The 14,093-nt window shown below is 36.6% G+C and overlaps 1 protein-coding gene across 14 annotated transcripts in view; it reads right to left on the bottom strand.

The window, feature by feature from the left end:
* Positions 1 to 14,093, bottom strand: part of LOC138321679 (ras GTPase-activating protein nGAP-like) — a 192,872-nt gene that overhangs the window by 84,185 nt on the left and 94,594 nt on the right. Inside the window, exon 1 of one of the 14 annotated variants that reach the window (XM_069265538.1) lies at positions 7,917 to 8,039. The exons of 12 other annotated variants lie outside the window; for them this stretch is intronic. In XM_069265538.1, coding sequence (XP_069121639.1) covers positions 7,917 to 7,950 — 34 coding nt within the window. In that variant the 5' untranslated portion in view covers positions 7,951 to 8,039. Of the gene's footprint in view, positions 1 to 1,300; positions 1,595 to 7,916; positions 8,040 to 14,093 lie in introns of those variants that run through there. One more of the 14 variants, XM_069265532.1, reaches the window with a different exon arrangement.

Here is a 14,093-nt window from a genome sequence, read left to right as displayed (position 1 = left end):
ACCAAGACGACACATCCTACATTTTCTATTACGTCATGCTCTTAGTCATAAAACGATAAACTAATATATTACATAAATATGCTGACACACGAGAAAATAATGATTACAGACAGCAAATCGGTACCGACTGCAGATTTATCATTGACGGTGCACGCGTATTGATTGTTACAAATTTCCTTGTATGATAGCGACTTTAAACGCAAAGCTGTTAACCAATTTTCCAGTTGCAGAGTTTAGATGATGTATGGCGTTTGTGTAATTGCTAGTGGATGCCTGAATCATACTCGTACAATGTTTACACGAACCTAAGAATCCTCTCTGTATAACTGAGTTAGGAAAATTCCGATATTTACTGCTATAAAAATCTGTTGAAATTGATTGTTGTTTACTGTAAAATAGAATGAAGCTTAATTTAGTGACATCTCTATTCAACAGAACCCATTTTAGCCTGCAATGGCTTTTAGCCAAAGCACACAATTTACTTTAACTTTATGGTACTCTGCATGATTTTGGGAGCTGGAGAAGGCTAAGTTTTAACATTAGCACAGACAGGATCCGCTTTTGTTTTATCTACATTTCAATTTTTTTTTTACATGTACATTCATTGAACTACAGAATTAGCTATGCCAAGAAATAATGCTAATTGTTCTCATAAATTCTGTATCCAAAAGTATCTTGCGTATGATTTGTATAAGCAAAGTGGTAGTAAGTATTTGTGTAGAAGTTTGAGCAATTAAAGAAGGAATGATACATTGCAGAGACCAAGTCACTTAACAATAGCAGTAAATCACTTTGTGTATCAAAAGAAAATAAAAGATTAGACATGTAAGATTTAATTTAAAGGTCAAGGGTCAAAATGAGATGTCACCATGACCTGCTTAATTAGGATACAATAACATAATGTCTGATCTAGGTTAACTTGCCCCTTGACCCAAACATGAAATTCCAGCAACATGATGTGTAAGAGAAGAAGTCCAAGCATATCTTTTCTTAAGTAGCCAAGCATATCTTTTCTTAAGTAGGTCAAAGGTATTGATTTAGGTCAACGTGACCTACTTTTGAAACACAACCTCCTTCATGACCTAAGTGAACCAATGATTTAGAGTTTCAGTGATAGTCAATGCAGGTGATTAGATTGTGGACAAAAGACTTGCAAAATGACAGGTTGAGAAGGAAAAAAATATACACAGATAAAATAATAAATCTATAGCCCCCCACCCCCACTCCATCAGTTGATTACTTTTGGGGTGAGGGGCTTGATAAAAATAAAGTTCAGATACTTATATTTCTGTTTACTTACCGTCATCATCATCATCGTCCATATCAGGACTGTCCAGTACATTATACTGACTGTCCATTCGGCAGTCTGAACTGGACAACAAGGAGCGCTGGTCACTCCCGGAGGAAGGGTCACACCCTCCGGTCAATATACTGGCCCTTTTTAGGAATGTCATGTTACCGGAGTGTGACCGTGAGCGAGACTTATAACAGCCATCTTTACATGTAAAACAGCTACAGAAACAATCCATGGCTGTCGTCTACATCTATCACACAATCACTGAATTCAGAACTATATATCACTTTGTATGAGAGTCCAAAAGTCACTTCTTTCTCCTGTCGGATCTACTATAGACATTATGACCGAGACTACGATCGCATTGAGACTTCATGAACTCAGGTAAGCTGGCATATTAGGCAATGTATACTGCCACCTCTACTGAATCGTATTATAATTCTGTGGTCGGCGTAGCATCGTGGTTCCTGAACAGCTTTACGATATTGTGATTATAACAATCATCAGCAAGCAAGGTCCTTTAATCCTCATAAAGCCTGGTACTTGGTAAATTACTTGGTATTTAAATGATTACACCGTTAAATAAATAATACTTGAGACTTTGAAATGGCAGTGTATTTTGACTGTCTCTAAACAGATTAATATATAGACATTTTAATAACCCATATCAACAATAGAGAGGTTAAAACGTCCAAACGTACAAGTAAACTCGTCCAACATGCATGAAGTGGTACTACAACATGTAATAATTCCTACTCCATGTCCATGAAATCCACAAAATAGAAACAAATCTCATCCCATATTTCAAATAATTTTTACGGAATCTGTTCTGGTGGGCAGAAATATTTCACTTGTCAAAAAGTACACAAACTATCCTCTGGTGAGAAATGCTGGCTCATTCTGTGGAGGGAAACCGGCCAATCCTAAGATCAATATAGGAAAGGTCATAAAAAAATATCTGCGCTCACATATCGACACAGCTATGCAGAAGTGTTGGAGAGTTAATTGTAGGGAAACTAAGCACTTTGTATCTGTTTCAGTAACCTGTAAACACTGCTATCTCTACTTACTTATCATGACAACAAGTTCATAGAATTAAGTCTTCTTTTGATAAGGCGATGCTGCTGTCATGTTTTGTGTGTAATGCTCCATAATGGTAGTGATTTCTTATATCTTTCCCCAAAGTTACTCCAATCTTAGAGGAGGCGTATCTACCGAGACGTCAAGTACACCAAAACAGGTTTCTTTTGAAGACAGTGCAGCCTTTGTATCCATGGCGATGTGCTGCACTGGTTGATCTCGTCAACTTCCTGAAGATGTCACCACAGCAGCAAATGTGTCAGGTCCAAACTGTCATTACCTCAGACCTACGCCGACAGCACGGCTGTCACATTGGCACAAGACAACACCTCTGTCATTACAGAATTTCTGCCGCATTCTTACAAAAACGACTCTATGCAGGTTCGTGACGTAGATGTACGTGGTAGCATGTTAAAACCAAATTCTTCTTCTCAGCAAAATGTAGGAATCGTGTTGGGGGAGCATGTTCTCAAGTCGTCTGGATGTAGTGAGAAGGCCCAAATATACAGGATTACAAAGTGTTAAATTGGCAGAGTTATAGCAGCATAAACATCACAGGCTAGGTGTGTAAAGTTATTGATGTTTGTAAGTCTAACTGCCCATCAGAACTCAATAAACCATGTTTTCACTGAAAATGATTGAAATCACTCAGACAGACACATACTAGTTTGCCTATCTATGGGTGTTCGGTAGAATGGTCACATTTTCTTCCAATCTCCGTGAGATCTTTTTGCGTTAATCAGGCAATCACGAGGATGATTCTGGCTGTATATCATATGTACTATCTCAGATCATCAATATCGTGTATGTGTTAAATATAGGTCCTTATCCATCACATCACGTTATCTCCTGTCAAAATCGTAGACTTTAACTTAATCAAACGGGTGAAAGCTATCACAAATACAGCACCAATATAGCTGCAAAATTCTCAAGTATGAATGTACGCACTAATAATATTCAGTATTCTCTATAAAAAGTGAAAGCACAAGCTATGTTGAAACTTTGAGAAAACATCTAAAATGTTCCTCTGAAAACTATTTGATGAAATACTGGTAACTCACTGGAAATTAACACCTTGAATGTCTGTGAGTAGTCAAACACCTTGAATGTCCGTATGCTCACTAGCAGGGTTAAGGAAATCACCTTGATGTAAACCGTCTCCACGCTAATAAGAGTTGGGAGAGATTACCTATACACAGGATTATAGTACCCCACAGACCACAGTACGTTAGGCTGTGGTAAAACTCTGGTCCTGCCCGTATAAACATCGACAACCAACTGTCCTCGGAGAGAAGCTATAATCCTCCGCTTACATCAATACAAATTTTTTGACCATAAAGCTATGTGTAATCGCGTTTGTGATAGCTTGTCTTGGCAAAGATGAGTCAAAATATCATTCGCATACATCTTCTGTGTATTAGTGTACGAGGAGAAAGATTTCATACCACAGACAGTTTACGACATATTGATTTTGTCGTGCTAATAAAGTGGATTTTTTTTTTATTTATCAAGTTTCCAGTGAATATCAGTTTTACACATCTAAACACGCTACAAAAGAGCATACAAATTTAACAAATAGCTCAGCAGGTTTTTTCATTTAATTTACCGTCTGTTATCAAGCTCTAGTGATCTGGACGATAAATGGACGATTTTTTACTTCCGTTCCGACACCGCACATCAATAATTTTACCTGTACTGCATGCACGCTTGTAAAAATATGAAAAAGAACTGCCAACTTTACCAGAATCCATAAACTAAGCTAGTTGTCTTATTTATTTTGATAGTAACCAACTTTAACATCTATGTAAGTGATTTAAGTTTTTAAATTATATCATGTGAATATCTGTCAGACAGAGAGAGCAAATAGAAGGTCTCTATTTACTGATGAAATACTGATATAAAATTCCGATTAAGCTAACCATACTTGGCTAAGACATCTGCACATCGATAGAGCCAATAAAGCCGGCCTGCAGTCCATATTAAGTAGTTTGTATCATGTAAATGAGGTAATTTTACAAACATCAGGTCAGCCTCCCTTAGCTGTGATTATACAATACATGCAATATTACCAGTAATCAGGAAGTCCTTCTTCCATTTCACAATCTTTGTTAATATTACATGAATTTCTTTCAATCTTTGAATATTGCATGAATTACATTTTAAGATATTTTTTTTTTGAAAACTATCAAATTCACCAGGTATGAAATAATTAGTTTAATAACATCAGCTTTTATACAAGAGATCCCAGAGGGATCTTGGCGCCCACCAAAGAATGATCTATGTCTGACAATGGAAAGAGGGATCTTTTCCCTGATATTCAAACTTTTTCAAACATAGTACATATCGCTTAATTACTTTCTGAGAAATAGCGGTATCAAACTTTAATTATCTAAATCCAAGATGGCGGGCTGTCGGCCATCTCGTTGACCCATCAGTCCCAAAATGCATAATGCACAACAAGGGGCTACGGCGAACCTACTTATGGAATTTGAGAGAGATCCCTTCAATATTTTCTGAGAAATAGTGTTAACAAACTTTAACTACCAAATCCAAGAAGGTTGCCGGTCATCCATTTTGTTGATCGATCAGTCTCAATTTGCAATATGCACAACTAGGGCCCAAAGGGAACATACTAATGTAATTTGAGAAAGAACCCTTCAGTACTTTCTGAGAAATAACGGTAACAATTTTTTACTATCAAAATCCAAGATGGCTGCCTGGCGGCCATCTTGTTCACCGATCGGTCCCAAACTGCAATATGCACAACAAGAGTCCCAGGGGAACCTACATATGAAATTTGAGAAAGATCCCTCTAGCACTTTCTGAGAAATATCGGTAACAAACTTTAACTGTCAAAATCCAAGATGCACGCCTGTCGGCCATTTTGTTGACCGATCGGTCCCAAAATGCAATATGCACAACTAGGGCCCTCGGAAAACCTACACATGAAATATGAAAAAGATCCCTTTAGTACTTTCTGAGATATAGCAGTAACAAGAATTGTTAACGGACGGACGGACAGAAGGACGGACGGATGACAGACCACAGAAGAAAGGCGATTTGAATACCCCACCATCTGATGATGGTGGGCTAAAAATATCAGCAGGATACAACCTTTTGTAAAAAGTCAATTTAAATTAAGAAGACAGGTTCATATTCTTCAAAATTCCACACCTTCCTGATATCAAGTCTATTTGCATTAGAGTTACAAACTGATTGTAATTCATGCATGTATACATACTGAATTTGTGTGATAAATTATAAGCATACCATAATTCACCTAAAAAAACCTCTGATTTATAAGAGCACTATTTTATATAGACACATTCAAAATTGTGAAATCAGTTTTAGAGAACAGTTTTCTCAAAATACATGATAACTACAATGTAATAATGTAGATTTCATCTGAAAATAAAATGGATGAATTCTGCACACATATTTACACTTCAGTGTTTCTCATTTTTACTCCTTGAGATAATGGAAATAAAAATTTTAGATACCCTGTCATTTTTATTTATTTGTAAACAATCTTGTGATAAACTTGTTATAGAGAGAGAAGCAACAGCAAGGGAAAAAATACACACATGCTGTACTACAGCCATTCAACAATATGATGGCACAAGGGGGATAACTCTAACCACCATATCGTCTTGTGGAAAATTTCCTTGTAAACTTTATAAATCTGAAGACTGTGGATATGCTGAACTTTTTGGATATGAATATGGAAACATGGTCATCAATAATGCCATTTCAGCTAATGTATCTAATCATTAAAGACATCATTATCACATCCTGGTTTTGATAGGCTCCCCAAGGAATTCAGTAGTTATTATAAATTACTATGACCAGTAATAAACCCTAAATCCTGTTTTTGAGTATCTGTCTATAACAGCACCAAGAATTCATAGAGAATCGTTGCAAAATAATTTGGGAAAACATTAAAAATAGAATAAATTACAGTACCTAGGAAAATTTGAAATCAAAGAGTCCATAAATCAGTTGTTTTTTTTCAAGGTCAAAAGACAATTCAAATATTTAGTCAGCTAATCGCCTTTCGATAGGCTAAGCCATTACGTTGCAGTCTGCGACTTTAAGCACTAGTCTGATGCCCACGGCTAGTAATTTCACACCCAGAGTAAAGCCAATTGTAATGAACTAGTCCGATTGGACTAGTGGCTCCCCACCAAATTAAAATCAGTAAATATACTATATTTACAAGAGCGATGGTCAATTGTATTTTTCAACACATTTTGAGTGCATTCTTTAAACAATTATTTCTGTCCGGATGCATCATTTTGTGAGAATTTGCGTCCACTAACACATCTAAACTGTAATTTGGGTCAAAAACTGATTATGACCCAATGGCTGAAGCAAAACAGCTATATATTTAATTTGGACTAGTGATTAGATAGTCGGATTAGAACAATTTTAGGTTTAACTAGTCCAAATTACTAGCAGCGAAAAAAATTAACGTCACAGACTGATCAAGTATAAAGCCCCATCTTAGATTTGAAAATCACAACCCAGTTGAAAATGGCTTGTAGTAATATTTGTGTATCCCTGGTCAATACAATCTGCAATATATCCCTTCTCTTTAGCTTGATTGGTTGAACGTCAGACTAGTAATCCAGAGGTTCCGAGTTTGATCTCAGGTAGAGGCAGTGATAAATTTTATAGTAAATCATTCACCCTGTTGGATGTGGGACATCTAAAACTATAAAATAGTTCACAGACAGCATCACAGAAATCCTGGCATCACCATCAAAGACAGAAGCACCCGTAGTAGCTGTACTGTATTTAGTGACACCTGTATATAGTAACACCTGTATATTATAGTAACACCTGTATATAATAACACCTGTATAGAGTGACACCTGTGTATTATAGTAACACCTGTATATAATATCACCTGTATATAGTGACACCTATGTATAGTGATACCTGTATATAGTAACACCTGTATAGAGTGACACCTGTGTATAGTAAAACCTGTATATAGTAACACCTGTATATAGTGACACCTGTATATAGTAACACCTGTATATAGTGACACCTGTATATAGTAACACCTGTATATAGTGACACCTGTATATAGTGACACCTGTATATAGTAACACCTGTATATAGTGACACCTGTGTATAGTAACACCTGTATATAGTAACACCTGTATATAGTGACACCTGTATATAGTAACACCTGTATATAGTAACACCTGTATATAGTGACACCTGTGTATAGTTATACCTGTATGATAGTAGTAACACTTGTATATATTTTGACACAATTTGGTAACACCCATATACATTAACCCCTTTTGTATATAAATTTGTTCATGACAAACATAAGATACCATTCTTTTATTAATAAAGATGTAAAGACTTTAGAATTATGCTTAAACAGAAGAATGTTCAATCTCCAGAAAAATATTTTGAAGGTGTTAAAACAATACCTATATAAGTTCATGTTAAGAACAATTTCAACTTCAAATTTTTGAAAAAGGAATGACAATAGATAATTATGAAAACAATAAAATTGAATTACCCCACAATCCTCGGATATACTTGAGAAGCAGCATTGTAGTTTCCAGGTTTAATCCACGCGTACCAGATTGTAATCCAGTGATACATCCATATCGCTGTGTATCCTTGTGACGACTTAATCCAATTTGTCTTATAAATCAGCACATACTACATCCTAATTAGTACGAGAAGGAAAATCTAAGTCAGGAAGCTCCATTTAGCCTGAAATTGTCATATTTAAAATGTCTGGATATCAGCACTAGTGAAAATCAATGATGTCTAGCGTCGACACACTGAAATCAGGATTTGATGACTTTGTACTGTGGAAGCAGAATCTGAGATTAACCCGATTATGAATCAATATAGGAATGAGTATTACTCTCTCAAAATGTTTACAACAATATCTGATTCTGCTTCTATTTTTGCCACAGATCTGGCACTATAAACAGACAGCGAATTACAGGTAGAAAATATCCAAAAATATAAATCTGACTCATCTCTCAGGGGTGTCATAATTTGTTCCTGTTTTATACAGAGCGGTCCTATATCAATAACTCAAGGGCTGCCAACAGACTAATTTGGATGGTACTATTTTTAAGTACTGTTTTACTATTTAAGACCTCTGTGGTGTTATTTCAGTCTTGTGTGTGACTATTTCAAGGTTTGTGTGGCACTTTTTCAGACTTGAGTGGCATTATTTCAGACTTAGATGTCACTATTTCAGACTTGTGCGGCACTATTTCTGACCTGTATGGTCTTGCATGTCACTGTTTCAGACTTGTGTGGCACTATTTCAGACTTGCATTGCATTATTTCAAACTTAGATGGCACTATTTCAGAATTGCGTGGCACTATCTCAGACTTGCATGGCACTAATTCAGACTTGCATGGCACTATTTCAGACTTGCATGCGTGGCACTAATTCAGACTTGTGTAGCACTATTTCAGACTTGTGTAGCACTATTTCAGACATGTGAGGCACTATTTCAGACTTGTGTGGCACAATTTCAGAGTGTAGCACTTACTTCCAATGAAAAGGTAGAGCTGGAGAAATAGTTTTGAACATTATCCTCATAAAGTGTAAAGTGGTGCAAATTATATAACATCTCTGGTTTCAAACATCAAATCATTGAATTATTTCAAAATTCTACAATTACAAAACAGTATCACTTTCACTGATACATCACATAGCATTAATGGGTAATCAAACCGCCAGAATCCTGTTACATATTCCAGATGAACGTTTACAGAAACACCATCGATGCCATGTAATTTCATCGAGATGATTTATAAATGCTAATTTTGTTCACCCACGCAACATATCATAATTCCAAATCATCAACACACTTTTCTGCAATGTCTGATGGCCATGCTTTCCGTTAAATTGATTGTCCGAGATTGAGTCGTAGACACAAGCAAGCATTATAAATGTTCCTCATATCCGTCAGGTTTCCGCGTAATTCATTTATATATCATAGACATTTTCACGGATCGATAGACCTGAATACGACGTGACACATTGAAACTTTTCCGTGAGAATGTTTCTCTGTTATTTGGCAGTAGCTGAAGCAAATCTTGCTGCACTTGCATTTTGCACATTGATTAGACTGGCGAGCAGACGACGATGACCATCAGAAGGCGGTAGTCCAACCCTGAAATCACTGATTGGTAACACTGATCAAACCACTGATGTTTGGCAGACGGCAAACAGAGATCACACGTAAATTACAACATGTTTCATACAATCCCAAATAGTCAGTTCTCTATCAAGATTATAAACGATCCTGATCAGGAGAAAGTCCCGTCCCTGTAACTCTGGTAGGCCTTGTACATACTGAGAAATCACATGGTAGATAATCACTACTACACCATTATACTGCTTTACTAAGTGGATTATGTCCCCTGGGGAAATACGTCCATTTAGATGCTGTTTGAAATTTCAAAAAATTAAAGACAAACCTGCACTCCAGGGAAATAGTTGAACTCATGCACTGTTGTTTTTGCCTTCAAAAGTTTTTAAATCCAGTGGAATCCAAAATTTCCTGAGGTGAAAAATTGAATTTTTTATCCAAATGCATCATTATAAAGTTTTCCATACAGAAGTAATTCAGCGTAGTTCCCATTAGTTTTTACAGTGACTTTCCCTGTCTGTTGGGACTTCCTGATCTAATAATAGATCGCGAATGTGCTAAAAGGTCATGCTAAACTGTCCTATTACCATGCAACCATACATAATACTCGCTGATGAGAATAGTAACTTATTGGAGAAAAACAGTGGGTTATGTCTCTCATTGATTTGTATTCCTTATATCCAGAGTGGTAGGCTTGGTGATGAATGTCATTTAAGTCATACTCCTACGCAACATTTTAACATTTTAGACTGCTCTGTATCGACACGTCATTCCACATGTTTGGTATTGTTCTAATTCTCTGAAGAATTTCTCCTTTCTTAGAGAACAGTTGATGATCGGTTCCAGCAAAGAAAACGGTGAAAACACGAAAATTCCAAAAATAGATGATCTGATGAAACTCCCACTATATGTCTTTGGATAACAATGGCATCGAAATCTGTTGTGTCAGGTAATTGTAAACGTGATTAATTTTTGTTAATTATGAGCTCTGCTGTCCAACAATCAAGGATCCTTGCTAAAAAGCACAAATTTCAAAATAATTTACAAGACGAAAATGATCAAAGTTGATTGGGGCATTTGGCCAAAGTTTCATTGTCCCGTGTGAATTTCCACCATGTCACTGTCTACTGATGAGAGCCCTGTACCACACAGATCCTGACTGCTGTGAGGCTATACCCTCTGGACATCACAGGGAATGGTGGTCAGCTGATGACTGGATACAGAGTTGTTTTATCACAATAATAGGTAATGGATGTGGTAATGGACGCATGTTAGGGTCAAATGTCCAGCCTGTCAATCATCACTAACATGTCTGTCTGTTAGGCTACACATAATGGCCAAGAGGAATGAGAGGTTGGGGAGAGAGGAGGGGGGAGGGGGGGGGGGTAGAGGGGGAAAAAGAGAGCATGGGAAAAGACTGGGATGGTAAGATTTAATTACATTGAGTATGGGGGATAGGGGAGGGAGCAGGGGGAAAGGATGAACGACCAGGGAGGAGGTTAATCATTTAGGTGATTAATCAGATGGGGAGTGGAGGTTAGCAGAAAGTCAGATCAGGGGAGATAACCAGATTATTACTAGATCAATCAGGGGAGATAATCAGATTATTACTAGATCAATCAGGGGAGATAATCATAGTGTTATTAGAACAATCAATACCTTAGCAACAGGAAGGCAGTGGGAAATCTTACAATGATTAATGAATCCACTACAGACAAAGATTTCCAAACCTTCATGTTAATTTTTTCATCCTTAAGTCATTGGTGTATTTTACCTCTTTAAATTAAAAAGTAAAAATCTGCGTTTCGTTGTTTAAAGTTTGAAACTTGCACTTAAGAACTACTTTTGAAGCTTAAAGCTATAATGTCAGTGTGGTTTTTGCAGTCAGAGTGGTACATGCATTTTTTTTCAAATTCTTTAAAGTAATTTTGAAGCTGGAAGTCTACAAATGACTATAATTGAAGCTCAATGCAAAGTTTCCACATCATTAAAGTCCTTGAGAACCTGTCATATCCATGCGGTCAATAATGGACGTTAGATAATCCTGGTACACTTAGTATTCATAGCTTATATCCATGTACAGACTATATAAGCTTTCTCCAGGTTTATAATCTACTTCACATTAGCATTGCGAGTATTCAAAGTAACATACGAAATGCACATGTCTTGACTACACTCAGCAATACATTTTAATCAGGTTCTCCAAATCACACACAATTACCAGTATCTACACATTGTATGATTCAGGTTTACAGATAATCAAAAAGTGAAACATTTAACATGACACATGCATGTCAAAAAGGCCCTGAGTGTCCAAGGATTGATGACAATGTGACAGCAAGATTTCTTTTTCACTAGATCCAGCAGTTCATTATTTTACATCCTATCAACAATCACCCATGACTTGTTAGCTTACTTTACATCATTTTAATAGCTAAGATCAAATCAGTAAAGGATTCTTCATGAAGTAAATCGGAGAAATCCTTGTGGTATTCAAACTTATACAAACACGAAGAAGACCAGTAGAAGAGATCTATGAACTCTAGAATATGTATCACTGTTAGTTCGGGGAAACTCCCATCTCAGTTATACTGTAGTTCCTGAAATCCCTGCCAATACAGTTATAGATTTTCACCAATATACTGGGGCACCATCCAATCTCCCAATAGCTGTGTACAAAGATACAGATTGTTCGAATATCATTCCAATATTTGGGCTCCTCTATGATAAACGTTTACCAGACCTCTACATGTGTCCCCAAATGTAATGTAAAGTCTGTCACGACGACATTCCATCGAACTGATAGACTTTTATCCCATACGAAACTCCATTGCCCAATATTAATTGTCCCCAAGCCTGAGCTAGATTAATCTTTCATGATAACTGCGTATATATATCGTTAAAAGCGTTTCCTTAAATACTGGATTGGAACGGTTTTCACTTTACAGATATGCATGGCTACATTGATAGTACCGATATCGTGTGTAGTAGAGCCACGACAATAAACAATCATTTCCATTGCCAAATTATTCCTATCTGAGAAAGCATCGGCCACGTAAAAGAGCTCCCAGGACAGTCTGTAAAGCACTGTCTAACTCTCAATTGTAGTCCATTCTCCAATCCTGCACTCCTTGGATGCTTGTCAATTCCATTGCTTACATTCACAACGGTTCATGAATAAAATATGTCACTGTTTTACACAGTATGATCATGGAACTTGCTTCAGTAATTCTTAATACCACAAATAACTTTTTTCCCAGAGAATTGTGTAAAGCAAAACCTATCATGACACTATATGACTGCAGATTTATAACAACTAGGAATTTGCAGAGACATTGTGCATTATTTCATCAATTTTTTCTTTTTTTCTTTTTTTTTCAAATTCACATTGGTTAATTCCTCTGAAACAATTAGAACACCCTGTATATGAGAGTTTACCGTTTTCATTGAAATCAGGTTAATTTTGAACTTAACATGTTTAAAGGCCATCACATCTGTCTTGTATTTCCTTAGGTGCCACAACTGTAAACTTGGATTTCTATACAGCCTTTCTCAGCTACCATGTAACCAGTTTCTCTGATTGCAGTAAGATGGTTTTGACCCCTTTTAGGGATTATGGTGACTATGATGGATTTCTCAGGAAATATTCAAATCCCTATTGCAGTTATACATACAATCAGGAAAGCTAGACAGACATATAGACACTGATGAACAGACAGACACATTAATTACTAAAGTACTCGTTAATCTCTGATACTGGGGCCTAATTGAGAAAGGTTTCCATATTGACAAGCTACATAGAAACCATGTAACATACTATACCCGTTACTTCTCCTCAGGTCTGTGTATCCCTAGACATGATGATGTGAGAGCTCTATTTATTCTCATATTCTCATATAACCCTAATTATCTGTTTGCATGTCAGCTTATCAACAGATGGTTCTGATTAATGCTTGACCATCTGACCAGACTATTGACCTCTGGTCAGAGACTGACCAGCAGCTGTAGGAATTCCACACTAACAGATATATTCCCAGTACTGGGATTCCAGACTGTCCATACTGGTATATGTCCTATACCTTATCATTAACACAGGCTGTATCTTGTATTAGCTTTTACCTATAAACCAGTAATTAACTAGCCCCGCCCTTGGTTGAGAGATAGTAGCATGAACATCCTGAATTTGAAGTCTTATCTGTCGACAAAAACTGTATTGTAATGCACAGGTAAAATGTCAGCTTACTTCTAAATCACTACACACAACCAAACTTGGGTAATCATATATATAAGGGGCAATAACTCTTGTTATCGTTCCTTCCGAATAAAATGTTAACACAACAACTTCTTATAACTCGATTTGGGAAATAAGGAAACATGAATAATATCTAGGAATTACCAAGCAATACACAACAGTCAAACCTGTCTATAAAGACCACCCCTTAGGGATAAGGGAAAAATTACCTCTGTAATTAAGTGGTTTTTATACACAGGTCAAATTGTGTTATGAATGGTCACTTAGTATTGTATAAATAAACAGGTGGTCCTTCTACAGAAGTGGTTGCTAAGGC

Source organism: Argopecten irradians, chromosome 4 (genome assembly GCF_041381155.1).
Source record: "Argopecten irradians isolate NY chromosome 4, Ai_NY, whole genome shotgun sequence".
In the NCBI taxonomy this organism is placed as follows: domain Eukaryota; kingdom Metazoa; phylum Mollusca; class Bivalvia; order Pectinida; family Pectinidae; genus Argopecten; species Argopecten irradians.
The sequence above is the reverse complement of the archived record's forward strand: the minus strand, read 5'-3'. Positions and strand labels throughout refer to the sequence as shown.